The 16,403-nt window shown below is 44.7% G+C and overlaps 1 protein-coding gene across 1 annotated transcript in view; it reads right to left on the bottom strand.

Annotated features, from left to right (window-relative positions):
* The window catches only part of plxna2 (plexin A2), a 146,106-nt gene that overhangs the window by 70,794 nt on the left and 58,909 nt on the right, over positions 1 to 16,403 (bottom strand). Inside the window, exon 4 of the mRNA XM_034537733.1 lies at positions 7,444 to 7,544. Within this exon, the coding sequence (XP_034393624.1) occupies positions 7,444 to 7,544 (101 nt within the window). The remainder of the gene's footprint in view (positions 1 to 7,443; positions 7,545 to 16,403) is intronic.

Below are 16,403 nucleotides of genomic sequence, written 5' to 3'. Positions count from 1 at the left end.
CATGCTGTATTTTCCACATCTCACTCTCTCTCACACTCTCTCTCAATGTCTCTCCTTTTTTGCCTCACTCTTTCACAAGGCGAAATTAGTACACCTTTCTTAGGCAAGGTGTCTGCATTTGGCGCTTCTTTTACATTCACAATGGCAACAGCAAATGATACATAATGTGTTTTCAGGTGTGGACTGCGACACAATGTTTTATGCATGTCTCCAAGCTGCAAAGGTACAGATGCAAAAACCTGGGTGTTCATTAACTGACAAAAAGCCCTGCATTGATTTTCCTCACTGTGATTTAAAAAAAAAATCACTTCTATGGGGTAAAGTAAGATGAGAGCGCGGCAAGGGGAATGTGGCAGCAGGGGTGGGGGTGGGGGTGGGGGGGGGTGGGGGGGGGGGGGGGGGGGGGTGCAGGATGGCTGCTGTTGCCATGGTTTCAGGAGATGGCCATTATCTCTGTGTAGTTAGAAACTGACCCCTTGACTCTCTCATTAGCTGAAGTGCATGCCACTGAGTGTTGACTAGAATTCTGCCTCCCTCATATTCCCCCTCCTGACCCCCTCTCCTGTACACCCCCCTTATCCTCCTGTCTGGCCCTGGCCTGTCACTCAGTAGCTTTCCCCGATGCTTTGTGTTCCATCACTCACATTCCTGAGGGGGGTACGCACATTGAATTTCTTTCAAAACACAGACAAACATGAACACTTGCACACACAATTCCATGTATATGCACAGATTGGCAGAACACATGCACGGCGTTCTTTCAGCCGGTCTCCTGTAATAAGGAACTATTTGCCCTCCAGCCGCTGCTGGAAGCAGCCTGGGTGTTAAGCCCTGTCCATGGTGCTGAAATAGCTGCTTTCATTTCTATTATTACACCTCTCTGGCATCTACAACTCCAACTACAATGCAGTTGTAAGTGGCAGTCACATTTCACACAGACTTGTAAGGTAAGTGAGAAAAGACAAATAAAAATAAAAAAAACAAAGGACAGCATATTGTTGTCTCCTGTGCTTTTTGTGTGGGCTGCTCTGGTGCAAATAAAGCCTCTACACACGTTTGCACTGTGATCTAAATCCCTAACCTTTATTTAATGTGCAGAGTGTTGTGTGAGTGCAACATAAAATGTTACAGAGTGAGAGAGTGGGGTTAGCAGAGGCCAAACCTCAGGGTCTGTTCCACCAATGTCTGCTTCTTATTATGTTGTACTGGACAAGCAATTACACTGTTGTCTCTGCTGTGCCAAGCTTTGACAGACAATCAGACTTATGAATACACACACCCATTCACATGAGAACAAACAGACACATAGCCACAGACAAAAAATGCATACACTCAAACATGTATCCACATAAACGTGCACAGACACATACATAATAAACATAAAATAATGCAGTCCCTCACAATAAAATCTTTCATTCATTTATGCACACACGCACGTTCTTCTATCCCTCCTCCCTTTCCCTTACCACATCTAAGGACTTCAATGGAAGTGTGAAGGACTGTCTGATTGCAGCTCAGAGGGGGAGCCATTTTAAAAGCACCTTCCTTCCCTTGCTAGAGCCAGGCCACAAACCCCACATAGAAAGGAAATTGACAGCATAGAACAGATGGTTTGGAGGCAGAGTGGGATGTGAAAAGAAGAAGGGTGGCATGATGAAGGTACAGTGAGGAAGAACTAGATGTATATTGAATATTTGATGGTGCTTAACAAAGCTTTACTAGTCCATCATGTTAGAGAATCACTGGGATGATTTGATTTGGTTGAATGGAACCTTCAACAGAAACACATGTTAACATAAACACGTATGAAGCGTGACTGCACCGGGGTTTTTCAAACATAAAAAGAGGAATGATTATGAGAGTGGTGATGTATTATGTCCACACACACAGAAACGCACACAAACGCAGACAAACACACACAAACGCACACAAACGCACACAAACGCACACAAACGCACACAAACTTCCTTCCTTCCTTTAGGGTTTTGTTCTCATTCTGAGTGATTCAGGGCATTTGTTTCTAACTGTTGCATCCCTAAAGTGTGAGAACATCCATTTCAATGCATACCACAGGAGTTACGGAGGGAAGCGAAGGAGGAATAATGATAAGAAAGCAGTTGATGTCAGGGGTCAAACCAAAAGAAGCAACTCACAGTCCGTCTTCTGTGGCGACTGTTAATGTCACTGCGGGACAGCGTCCCACGGGACACAGAGCACAGTATGGCCACAGCCCATACACTTCATCTTCTCATGGATCTGGGAAGCTATTAAGGTGTAAACTGAGTCAAACACACTCAGAGGCACATGTGCACACACACATAGGTTTATGCAAATCAAGTCAGCCTCTGTTAAAGGTGTTGGGTGAGGGTAAAGGAAAAGAGAAAGAGAGGGAAGATAAAGGGAGAAAAACTGATTTATGAAGAGACTATTGCTCAGTGTTCTGCAGCAGCTTTAGCTTTACATGCGTGGGCTGAGGACAGAGAAACCTAGCAGTGAGGGGATGGAAGCATCTCAAACAGAAAATGAGTGAGCGAGCAAGGTACAAACACACTGTGGTTTTTAGGATCATTAACTGTATTATATGCAGCCTGCCAACTTATACACGTACTGGTGCAGTATTTCAAAAATCATGGAGCCAACATGTACTAGCTCTATGTGCGAGGAATCTATGGAAATATTGATAGACCTGCATGTCCGTGATCGATATCTCATTAGGCACAATTGGGAAGATGGATGCGGCTTCCCTCCGACTGCTAACAGCGGCTGTCGCTGATGAGTCTGCCATTAGACACACAGTCTGACATCAACAATGGGCTGAAGCAGCCAGTTTCATTGCTGTGCTAATTGTTGTTGCCACTGGTAAATTACATGGTATGGTTGGTGTGTCGCACAATGATGAAAAAGCTGCATCAAGCTCCTCTCCTGGATGAACCATCACAGTTTTAGTCTGGGAGGCAGACACCCTCTCAGGATGTAAGAGTAGGCTTAAGACATTGCTTGTTGGTAACCCTTATAGTTAGGGCTGGCTCAGGCTTGCCTTGGACCAGCCCCAAGTTACGCTGCTAGAAGGCCTAGACTGACTCTCTCCCTCTGTATGCATTCATATCCCATTAATGCCTAACCTGGCTCCTTCCCCATAGTCCTTCCTCCATAGTCTTTATGCCACTGTTGCCCCAGTGCTGGCTCATGGGGAAATGTTGTACTTAGATAGGGCTGTGGTGTATCGGTTTAAGGCCAAGCTTGTTTCTCTCAAATCATGGTTCATGTTCCAAAATGAGACCATTTTGTTGAAGAACTGTCCTCAAACCCCTAGTCGTGCAGTTGACAAAGTGTACCCGTATAATATGCTCCAAATCCATGCTGCCAAACAAATCGTTTGGCAGCATTTAAGCTCGTAGCACCGATTTCTGACAAGTGGACAGCTGTGACATTCAGGCTGCTGCTGTGTGGGTTGTTGCTGGAACAGAATGGAGCAGTTCAGCTACATGCAGATTGACAGTACAGTACAATACAGTATCACAGTGTAGTAGTGATATGTTATTCTGCTCACAGCAAATGCTGACTCACTCTCTGCAGGGGCCTACTACACCAATAGCTCTAAGCTGTCATCTATACAACAAGCTAGAGCAGATTTTTACATACTGTGAATACTACTTGAGTCAAGATGTAATTCTTATCATATAAATAATAATATTGAAACAAGCTATACTGGTCAACATGCTGACCTTGGCACTAGATCCCTATCTCAGCCCTCTGGATAGAAGTCCAGACTAATCCTGACAAATCTCAACAAAACCTCTCGTCTTCTCCTGCGGATGCAGGTACAACAATAGAGTGATGTGGGGCATTTCGAGATGGAAAAGCCTCTTTTGGGTATGATTAGACAGCTAATCTAACAGTGATGAGAAGCATGGCTGAGGGAGGGAGGGAGGGAGCAACGGAGAGAAATCGCCACAGCTCCATGTTTTTGGATTGTGGTCAGACGGAGGCTGAACTACCCATTCACAGGACTTTGACTGAAGAGCGCTGGAGATGATGAGCTCCCCTTTGAGCTGCAATCAAAATGCTGCTCGGTCTTGTGGGCCGATGAGTGTGCAGCATCAAACACTCTCCCCCTCTCTCATTCTTATCCCCTCTCTTTTTTCCCCCTTCTCATTCTTCGTGCATTCAGTGGATGCCTAGCAGCTGCTGGTAATTAAAGGACTTTAGAGGCTCACTCCGCACTGAATCAGAGGAAGAAGAAAGCGAGCAGAAAGACAGGGAAGACAGAGACGCCACTCCTGACCAGCTCACCGCCTCCTTGGCATTCTCTCATCATCGCAAACCAAGCTAATGTCCTCCTATGTTCCTAATTAGCCACCTTAGAATGCTGCACTTCAATGAGCATACATGCCAGACATAAAGGAATGATGGAGGGGGACACAATGGGTGGAGGAGAAGAGTGGAGGATGGATATGGTGGATGGCAGCTGTAGAAGGAGGGGCGTGGGGGTGGGAGGGGCTGATCAAAGCGAGAGATGTTTATGTGTGGCAAGCCAACCATCTCTGGAGTGTGGAAGAGCTTATTCCAGAGGGAAGGGTGTCTAAATGGGAGACAAGGCTGTAGTGAGCTGTGCTGAGCTGAGAGGAGATGAGTGGCATACCGTAGACGCTAGCTGAGGGAGGTGCACACAAACATGGGAGAGGGGGAAAGGTAATTTTATAAAATCAACAATGGTTTCAGGGAGAAGGGGGCAGAAGGAAGCGGTAGCATCACAGCTGTAGATGGCACCACGGCTGGCAAGAAATCTAATTTCGGGTGAGTGGGAAGAGGGGAGCTCTTCAACAGAAGGGTGCAGCTGCTTTTCTCCAGCAGTGTTCGACAGATACTTATTACTATAACTAATAACACTTGTTTGTATAGCACCTTCCACACAGTGCTTTACAACAAAGGAAAAAAGACGTGGAATGAACATTTAAAAAGAAAATCGAATAGAGGTAATTGACGACTTATCAAATGTTAACTCGGAAGGTTTGACAGCATGTACATAATTAATACTCTATATATTATTATATTATTATATATTTTGGTGAAACACAGACCTTCCCGATTTCTAACGGGACACATATTCACTAAGTTTTCATTCAAATCCATCAACCACTGATAACAATAATGAAAATAATTAGCACCCAGATACTTCCCTCTACTCTTGATTATTTGTACATGTGTGCAGTCTCCATGCTAACTAATCCCATAAAGCACACCCCTTCAGACCCGTTGGGATTATCACATTTTAAATTTACGACGTCATTAGTCTTGTTTACAATTACATTTTCTGATAAATGAGTACCTGTTTCTATCAACTGTCTTGCAAGTAGTCAAAAAGGATTGACAATATTACATAATTAATTGAGCACCTGCAACTCTGATACATCATCAACATGTCATTGCTGCTTCTCATGCAAGATGGCATGATGAGATGTTTTTTTACATTTGTTATGAATGGCTTAATATTTTCTGATCCATGTGTACCCTGAAATAGTTTTATCAGCCACCGTTATACAGAGAGACGTGACCTGAAACAGAGGCCATCGTCAACCGGTCGCATTGAAGTTACATATATATAGAATATAAATTAAATGCCTTCTTCTTATTCTTATTCTTATCCAGACACACACATCATATTTATGTGTAGAGGCATGTAATGGTAAGTGGAAACATGACATGGATGCGTTGCTTACAGTAGAAGGAGCTCAAGCAGGCAATGGCAAGGTCTGTATTCAAAAAATGTGTTTCTGTCAGACATTATTGCATCTTTTCTTTTTGTTTTATTTTAATTTAATTTCCGGCATTGGCCTCACGTTTTATAATGCACAAATTGAAAACGCACATATCACATGAGCAGCAGCAAGAGGAGGCCAACTGTTCTTCCTTTAACTTTCCTCTCTGCAGCAACTCAGCCAGAATGACAGGGGTCCCGGCACACTCATTGCAGGGTCAGGACAGAGAACGGTGTGTTAGGACCAGAGACAGGTGGCACGAAGGTCCACTGTGTTGAGGGAACAGATGGCTGATCTGACGTGAATTACAGCGCTGACCTTTTCTCCCCCACGGTACAGTACAGCGGTCCACGCAAGTGTTTGTGCATGTACCTCAAAAATCGAACCCACGTGCTCACACGTTTACACACGAGCCCCCCCCCCACACACACACACACACACACACACACACGCACACACACAACACACTCCAGGATGGCACTTGCACACTAAACAGCTGTTCCCACCTCACAGCTGCTTTCGCCATAACAGCTTAAAAAAAGGAATCACCTTTTAGCATCACCACCCTTAACGCGCTGTGGACTCCAATCCCTACTAACTAATATGACTCCATTCCCTACCACACCTACAAAATAGCATGTGATTATCAGCGAAGCACAAAGGCTAATGTTGTGGTAAATGATCCCTGTGTGAAGGCACGCAGACTGCAAAGAATATAGAGCTTTAGCCAGCCCCTCCCGTACCTCCGTAGGCACATGCTGAATTACCTTGTCACTAGGCAATTATTTGTCCTGTCCCAGCTTTGGAGTGATGTAAATTACTTTAAGTGCACTTTGCAGGGGCCGCCATCACGATAATGATGATTGCGGCGGGGCTCTGACACACACAAATATTCAGCTATACCTTTAGAGAGAGGGGCTGCATTCAGGAGAGGCTGTAAGTGGGGAATTCAACACACATCAGCTCAGAAGAACCTCGGACTGATGAGAGAGTGTGTGTGTGTTTAAGAAACAAAGGGGGAGAGATGGAGACAGAGCTGAATGTCTTCTGGCTTCTTTAGTAGTGAGTCACATTCATCTTGTGTCCCCAATGTACTCTCTACATCATATCATCAAACTACAGTCAGCTCAATTTACATATGAGTATCACAATGAATGACTCGTACCCAATATCCAATAAATATACAGTTTATTTCTTATGTCTGGCTTTCTAGAAGTTAGTCGTGTTGCAATAGCGCTTCAGTTCCAGCAGGTGTCACTCATGGCTTCTATGCATATTCTTAAGGCAACAGCGGGAGGTAAATATATGCTAACTTGCTCTGGACCCGGCTCAACAAATATAAGCTTCACCAGATGTCCAGTAAAGATGCATACAGGCACAGCAAAAAGGGTATATGATATTCCTTTTTGGTAATTTATTGTGTCTTTTAAATTCCTGTAAGTCATACACCAACCGAGTGCTGTCATTTCATGTTAATATCAAGTCATGTTACTACAGAACCAGCACTGAAACTCTGAGGCAATTACACAACCATTTCCAGACTTCTATCCCTAAACGTGATTTGATGTTGATAAACATTGAGAGAATATAAACCTGTCTGCCTTTGTGGGAGGAAATCTGCAGGCCATTTTGGAGAATGATTGTGTGTGAAGTATCAGCAAACTGACCGAATGATGATACTCACATGTTATGCAGGACACACCAGCCGCAGTGTGGGTCCCCGGAGCTCAAACACTCTCCACAGGTCGCATACTGCTCACATGACTCGATTGGAACTTGGGTGACCTGAAATCACATGAAAGGGTCAGGGGTCAGAGTGCAGGCAGCGCAACACACATCACAAGATGCACACAAAGAGGCTAAAGGAATGCCCATTCAATCGCACACCAACAGATGATTGAACACATATTTTGCTCGTCCACATATATTAAACAAGAACAAACATCGTCGTTCACGGGCCAGCAATTTGAATGGGATATTTCCATGACATATATGTCGTATATGATATGTGATGTTTTATGTTGACTGCTTATACATGGGGATGATGTGCCTCAAATGTGTGTGTGTGTGTGCCCGCGTGTGTCAATGTGTGCGACGTCAACTGCACGGCAACTGTTATCTTAACATATATCTTATCTTAAGCCAGAGGACCAGCAGTGAGCAGGTGGGATCAGTTGGCCAGAGAAAGCTGTTGCTCTGCCATCAATAGGCTCTTGTCTCCACCGAGGCATCTGTCCACCTGGGGAGAGCCTGTGCAGGAACACTTGCATGTGGAGGAGCAGTGACAGACACTTTTCTCAAGTCTGACTTGATTATATCAAATTTAAATTGGAGAATGACAGAGCAATTTTTTACCAGCTTGTGTAACGCTCATTTTTATATTAGAAACGTATACACAAACAACGTATTGTAAACTCTTCGTTAAACAAATAGATGATCGCGGAATATTTTTAAAACTAAAAAGTAATTAGTTATGTCGTTCTGCAAGCTGTTCGCTTTAGTTCTTTTTATAAATGAATGGAGCAGAGAATTCAAAGCTAAGCATGTTGAAAGTGTCAACAGCAAAGTATTTGAATAAGCACTTTCAGCACAAAGCAAACACACTCCACACCCACGAATCCACGCTAATCCACACAGGGCCGTTGGACTACAATCATTTGAATGAAGAACAAACATCTGTGCGCTTATGCGATTGACATTAAATTCACACGAATACACGGTTGATAATTTACATTATGTGAAGACGGCTGAGTAGAGAAGCACTTAGAATCAAATCACACATCTCAGCAAGCCAACTACTGAGTGTGTGTCAGCTGAGTTATTGTGTGATCCACAGGATGGGCCTTTTTTCTTTCAGCTGCTACATAACATGCTCTCATCCGTCTGTCAGTTATATATAATGAGTGTGTGTGTGTGTGTGTGTGTGTGAATCTAGCTGTGTATCTGTCTGTCTGCCAGACAAGGTTCTGCTCGGCCACATGGCACTCAGTCTGTCTGAGAAGAGGTCTGTGCGATCTGGAGGTCAGTGTGTGTGTGTGCGTGTGTGTGTGTGTATGTGTGTGTGTGCGTGTGTGTGTGTGCGTGTGTGTGTGTATGTCTTCAAGTGTACGGGCCGTGGGGCTAGCCTGGTCATACCTGCATCTCAACGCACACAGCACACACTGCAACACTGACACACAAGCACTGCACAGCAAGAGAAGAGTAAGAGTCTAAAATTGATTAATTTTCAGTCCTGTCTGTCTTTGTTGGATAATGACAGCCCACTCTGACAGTGTGTGCCCTGTTCAGCTCAAACCTCACTGCTCCTGTGCAAAATGTGGGGGAGTGAATGAACGGTGCAAATAACACATTTTAAGTGTTTATCGAACCCCATGCAAATCGCCCACAACCGGGTGATATTAATTGCTAATAGCACCACGGGCTGGAACTAACTGTCAGCTATAGGAATAGATAACAGCTGGGTGTCCATCAAGATATTTTCTTTATTACACCATATCAATTTAAAAGAAACAGCTGACAGCAACATGTGTAACGTGCGCCTATTATTGCATGGCCTACAAAAAGCTGTCATTGGCAAAACTGTCAGTTGCTGGGAAAACTCGGAGCAACAGAGTGCTGCAGGAATGAGTCCTAAAACCTGGATATGGGTTCATATTTTTGCACTTTTGGTCCTCTCGTCTAAAAGTCAGTGAGTTTTATGAATTTTTGGTACAATGCCTGAAATAGGGTCTGTGGTAAGCACAAGCATACAATATTTAAACATTTTGTTCCACAATGTAAAATATGTAAGTAAATGCCCTATTCTTACGTTTTGAAGCTTTTACGTGTCTTAAAAAAAGCCTAATTGAGATTATACTGAGCATGATCTCGCTGACTTGTCCGCCTTTATCCTCACGGTGGTGACGTGAAGTCACGCAACCGTAGAGTAGTTCATTTATATTCTAACAAAACGTGTAAGTATAGTAAACGTTTACCTCAGAGCTTATTTTCTGCAATAATCCTAAAAAAAAAGAAAAATCGTGGAAGGAACGAATGGCACGCTAACTTCAGGGTCGGCCGACAGGAACGCGTCAACTCTGCAGCACTCTACATGTGCTCCATTTTTTGTATTTGTTTTGTCTTTGCTCCTCAAAAGCTCAATAACCCTCCACCTGTCTGCCTGCTGGTCCTAAACCCTGCGGCAACAGAAAGACGGGCCCAGGGGACAAAGAAAGCCATTGACACAGTGGGACGTCAACAGTCCCTGCTCTATGTGGCAGCTACGCCACGGACACTCCTGTTAGATTAACCCCCTGTCACCTCAACAAACTCTATTTGTGTGTGTGTGTGTGTGTGTGTGTGTGTGTGTGTGTGTGTGTGTGTGTGTGTCTCGCCTAGCTTCAGGACAAACAGGTGGCATGCTGTAATGAGCTGCAGACAGGGTCACATCAGCAGCAGAAGCTGCAACTGATGAGAAACAAGCCCACCAGAAACGCGGCCGGGGGAACAGCCTGTGTGCGCATCTCAAAGTGAAGCCCCTCTCAACCCAAAAAGAGATTTCAGATCCTTCCCAAAAGAGGATGACGAAACTTTGTAGTATTAACTTTCACAGATGCCCAGCCATGAAAGGGTTACAGTGTGGAGACAGCTGTCAGCAGGGGGAACGTCAGGGAGTAGTGGGGGGAGCTGGGGGTGTCCCTTATGGAGCGGTGTCTAAAGGCAGACAGACAGACACACACATCCCGTGGCAGCTGACACACACTGAAACACACACATAGGTAGGGTGGTAATATAGAAGGAGGAGAGCGAGGTAAACAGGAAAGCCAACACATCAGAACTGAAAAAGGACAAAATAAGACATAACGTGTATACATTGCTGTGCTGTATATACTGTGTGTTTGTGTGTGTGTGTGTGTGTGTGTCTGTGTGTGTGTGTGTGTGTGTGTGTGTGTGTGTGTGTGTAAGAGAGAGTTCATTGATGTTTAGACCAGCATGGGCCAGCAGTGGAGGTGAGGGTTGGAGGGAGGGTTGCGGGGGATCACAGCAGCTGTTGCCCAGCACACGCTACAGTCACTCAACACAGCAGGGCTGCACAATGAAGCCCCTTCTCCCACAGCGCCGTAACGGATGTGCAGATTGTTGTTGCTGAGCTTTCAAGGTAGACAAAGAAGCACAGCGCACAATCTGATATTGCCTCCCACTTTCTCTGCCGTCTGAACACATTCATGCATCCACAGCTGACCTGAGTTAGAGGGCCTTGTCGGTGAGAAGTACTGTGCTCTGGTAAATCAATGCTAATACAATTCCTGCTTAAGACGGCCTTAGCGGGGGTTTATTCAACCAGAGAGGCTACAGAGGAGTCGCATACTGGAGCAGCCTGGGTGACTGACTGACAGCCGCGGGTTAAAACAACAGCTTCTTCACTTTCAAAGGCCGATCTTGAAGAGGCGTCAGCTCCCCTAAAGCAGGGGTGTCTTCTCTGTTACTGAAACCTATAGGGATTTGGGCTCTAGTATTAAAGCCCAGCCCTAATGCAAGAGTGTTATGCTTTATTGTTTAACCTAACAGGATATCTGTGTAATTAAAGTCCCGGTGAAACGAAAGATACACTTTCACACTTTTAATCCAGTGTCCCTGTGTTAATTGTTGTTAAATGCCAAATATAAAAAAATACATAAACTATCAGTCAATCAAAATCTCTTGTTTTGGTTGTTTTCTCTCTGTGAAGCGGTTTCAAATGTTTTTTAATGATTCATCTTGCACAAATTAGGTGACGCTCAGTTATGTAAAATTGCACTTCATCGTTGGATCTTAGTAGCTAACAGAGCAACATGGAGAAATGGTAGATGTGTGTTGAGGGATAAGTGGGCAAAAATGTTGCTTTCGTTTCCAAAACAACTTTGGGTTTCAACTACTGCAAGGCGGATAGTACAGCGGGCCGTTCATCCGCACGTACTCGCTGCAGTGACTCAGGGACGGTTAAAAATTGGCAACGTTTTCCTTTGATCTCTCCCTCATTCTCCTCAGAATCGACCAACAGGTGATGGAGGTATGTGTGTGGAGCCAACAGTCCTCTGGAGCTCCCTATCACGCTTAACTCTAAGCCGGCCCATTTGTAAGCGGTCCAATCAAATGTGAAGGATTTGTTTTAAATCTCTCTTGTGACTGTACAGCGCTCAAATATTCAGTTTCCCTGGGGAATACGTCACAGTACAGAGCTAAAGACACTCTCGCTTACGTTTTCACTGGGACTTTAAGAAGGCTTTTAAATCCAACCTCTTGAGAGCCACAAGGGACTACCAACATGAGAAATATCATTGTGTAACTTTTATAAATAACGGATGTCGCTTATTCTTGTTGCAGTTTGAAAACAACTCTAACAACAACAAAAAACAGAGAGCTATGGGTGGCTATTGCATCATAAACATGCTACTTACTGCCTTTGAGGTAAAAACATACGCTGATAAGATGATAAGATTCAAACTGCAAATCATTTCCAATGCTATTTTTGGCCACCTGTGAATGGAGGAGGCTCCCTTTCAGCCCCTCTGCCTTGCTGCTCTGGGACCCAGCCATGCCGACTGTGTCTCTGTGATAGATGGGGGCACAGGGGCAGGATATATATTTAAAAAAAAAAAGAAAAAAAGAAGAAGAAAGACTGAGAAAAAAAAGAGGGATAAAAGGAGGACAGAGCAGAGTGGAAGCGGCTCATTGTTTTGTGTTCTGATGAGACCCGTGGTCTCTGGTGCCAGATGTGCCTCGCCATGCTGAGCAAGAGAGAAAGCAGCATAAAGAGAAAAATCCCACCATCACCACTAATTCAGAGGAAGCTATTTTGCAAGTGGTTGCCAAGGCAACAGGCCTGGCTCTGACCTCAGGAACACCCCCACATCCACCACCACTCTCTCCAACCTTCAGCAATGCATGGTAAACAGCTGGCACCTCTGGGACTTCCTGCCACCTACACCTCTTTTTAAACACGTGTACACACACACACACACACACACACACACACACACACACACACACACACACTGGCGGCTCCCCTACACCCTATCCATTTTTAATGAGAGTTAGCCAGGCTACCACGTCACTGGAATGAGGCACATCGATCATGAACACAATACCCATTCCAGCAGAGAGAGACGGGGGGGAAAGCATTGGAGGGTTGTGTGTGTGTGTGTGTGTGTGTGTGTGCGTGTGTGTGTGTGTGTGTGTTTGAGCGGGCTTAATGACAAAAGGCAGAAAAGCAGAGCAAACACTTGCTGCTGAATGAATGAAAAGCAATAAAATCTACATGTCCCCTGAGTCTGTTACTCCCACAGTGACCCGGCCACCAATGTTTCCTGCGTCCAGACTAACTCCACGAGGACGGCCATTCGTTAATCTGCTCTAGTAATCCCACTGAGGCTCTTCCTAAGGACAGCAGCCACATCTCCCCCCCATCTCGTTCTCGCTCTCCGCTCCTCCTTTCTGGTCTTCTATTCCTCAATGCACAAAATCCTCCCACTATACTCTCTAAGACCCAAACAAATCCGCTCTGTAGTTATGTGGCCATCTCCTCCAGCCTGTTGACATCCACCCACTGGGAGTAGCATTCTCACTCAAAACTCAACTTTGCATTGAAATCAATCTCTTTGTTCAACCTGTTTTACAGGTTTTTGTTTGTTTTGCTGTCTTAGACTTAGAGGTCAGCGAGTGGTTCAACCCAGTCCTCAATATTCATCCTAAGCCTGGCTGGCCCTGAGCAGAGAGGTGAGGGGTTCTGTTGAAGTGTTGTGGCTGGTCGAAGGATAACAAAGGCCACGAGACTCGCACCAACCACAGCCCAGCTTGATTAGGGACCGAGCGGGCATGCATGTGGTTGTTGTGGGGTTCGCGGGTGCTGTCCCTTGGAGGCCTTGAGTAGACTTTGCAAAGACACCACAACAGCTGGGAGCTTTGATGACGACTTAAACCCGCATTCAGCAAATGTGTAAAAGTAATTAATTACAACCACATGTGCACATAATGGGCTGCACATAAACATCGTCCTCATCACTTGCATACAATAAAACAACTAAAAGCTATGACCTTGGAGACGTGCTGTTGAAAATCTACCGCTCTATTCCGGCTTGAAGGCATATTGCTTTTAGAATACGTGTCTTTGTTGTTTTGTTGTTGTTGTTGTTGTTACAGATGTCAGAGGCCTCCCTGATGAGTTTTGTGTGGAAATACACATATTGATTTTCCTCCACTGGTATAACTTTTATACTTTTGTTAAAGAACTGTCTCCAGCACTAATGCAGGATAGGTTCTGGATGAATGGGAGTTGGGATATACACTACTATTGTGTGTTTTCTGAAGGTCATACCCCATTTTACTGCGGTGGTTTTCAGAATAACTGATTTTAAAGTACAGGAGATAGCTTTCAGACTAAATATCATTTATTGATTTTAAAGAGGCTCTTGGAGAGTGAAAATGAAAGGCAAAATGAAATGATACAGCTCGCCTCATCTACAAACAGCCATCTCGCATACTCCAAACAGGATTTTGTGTGAAAATGGGAGCTTTTAACCTTTATTGTCATAGCCAGCTCTCTCAGTCCATCTTTTCCTGAGTTCTCTCTGTCTATTCACCCACACAAAGAGAAGACACACAGAGAGGCACACACATGCACACATTCATTTTCTTTATTGGATTTGGCCTGAGCTCCTAGATTTGGGTCAATTGAAAACAGCAACAGCACCACACAAGCTGGGTTTAAAGTCAGAAGGAAAGAAGGGGGGGCAGCTACACTAACTCTCTCTGAATTGATACTAGACGATGGTTCATATCTAGCCATCGCAGTTTAATCAAGCAGAACTGCTTGATAAAACTATGAGCATGGGTGGGGAGCCCCGACACCACAGCCCGCCCCATCCTCACATTAGGGCCCCTGTACACCCTCAGACCCGGGCAGGCCTGGTCCCTGGCAGCTCATCAGAAGTAACAGCCTGGTAGGAGACAAACTGCCAGGCAGGAAAAGAAGGCGAAGAACAGGTCAGGCGTGTGTCTTCTGACCGCAGTTTGAACTCTGAAGCTGACTGTCCGTTAAGTGTCAACGCTAACTGCATAACTGAGAATACAGTTCAATGTTTTCATCGTGACATTTCTGGTCTAGAGCAGTCATTGTTGTGGTGTCTGCGGTGGAATTCATGCGGCGAAGACATTTGCGGTTTCTGTCGGTGTCGCTCATGTGTTTGGTTGCTCAGTCCTGGTGTTGGTGCTCTGGCTAAAATGAAAGCTCCTCTCCTTATTTCAATTACATCCTGCTAGAACCCATATGCCACTGGTCTTTTAGTACATTTTCAGCTGAATTACTACTGTATGACAAAGAGTAGCTAAATTCGATTAATATAAAAATTATGGCAGATTGAAATTATTTTTGTCTGTGTTGCCCTCCACCTGCATTATTCCATCTAACCCACACATCTGTCTATGAAGACCAGTGATACCCTGTTTATTTTATCTCAAAAAGCTGTAAAGGCATTGGAATTCTTAGAAAGTCGCATTTGTTTAAAAAAAAGTACAACCTACATACAATTTTTAAACAAATTATTGACCCTCTCTCTGCTTTAAGGAGGAAGAGCCCAAGTCCCCCACCCCCCACCCGCCCACCCCCACACACTGAACAGCTGTGCAGAAACACAGATAAAAGGCCCTTCTCCCATGGACATGCATTTAGACACAGTTGCACAAACATGGCATTGGATTTCAACATGTGTCCCCTGGACTGATGGCCAACTGTATGGATTAAAGACAGCGTGGCACAATGGGCAATAAGGAAGATGGAGGAGGACGATGGGGCTGCCTGACTTCTAATCTCTGTTTGTGTGTGTTTGTGTGTGTTTGTGTGTGTGTGTTCAGCTATCACAGACTAGAGGGAGGAGTCACGGGGGGGATGTGAGGCAGCGGAGGGAACGAGAGCATAGAAATAATGGAGTGAGGGAATCGACCAGTGAGCAGGATGAAAAATCCAACCAGTCGATACAGCTAGGAGTGTATCAATTATGTATGGCTTCAATCCTCTTTTTGGGCAAAGGAGAGCAGAGGAGTAGGTTAGCCTGAAAAGTGGGGGTGATTTGATTGTGTGTGTATGTGCTTCATATATATATTGCAGACCACTGAAGACCTGGGAGCCAACAGCTTTATAGATGCTGTTCAATAACTTACATCAAAAATGCTGTTCATAAAAAAAGCTAAGGTGTGGCGAGATATCTGAATGTCGGTGTCTTTTACTTTGTCATTTTTCACTCCTAATAACCAGCATTAATAGAACGCACTCGCAAACTATTAACCTTACTGCAGAAAAACAAAACATCCTTTATTAGCGTCACATAATAGCATAATGTCGAGCACAGCTAATGATAGCTCAACAGACTTTACTCCCTTCCTTTCCACCCTCTTTTAAAAGATGTTAAGATGGATACTGGTGATGGGATGTGAAAGTGCATGGATTTTTTCCTCTGGCCTTTTCTCATCTTTCTTTTCCTCCCCCCTTCTGAACCCACTCTTCTGTGCTCCCGTGTTTGCTCCCCTTTGCAGGTTTCCGGTCGAGGTGGCCTCTTTGCTTAGTAATTTAGTCAGGAGGACAGGGGGAGGGAATTGCATCCATGCTGCCTGACCACTTTGAGCTCTCAGCCC

Source organism: Cyclopterus lumpus, chromosome 7 (assembly GCF_009769545.1).
Source record: "Cyclopterus lumpus isolate fCycLum1 chromosome 7, fCycLum1.pri, whole genome shotgun sequence".
In the NCBI taxonomy this organism is placed as follows: domain Eukaryota; kingdom Metazoa; phylum Chordata; class Actinopteri; order Perciformes; family Cyclopteridae; genus Cyclopterus; species Cyclopterus lumpus.
Note: the sequence above shows the minus strand (reverse complement) of the source record. Positions and strands in the feature narration are given on the sequence as shown.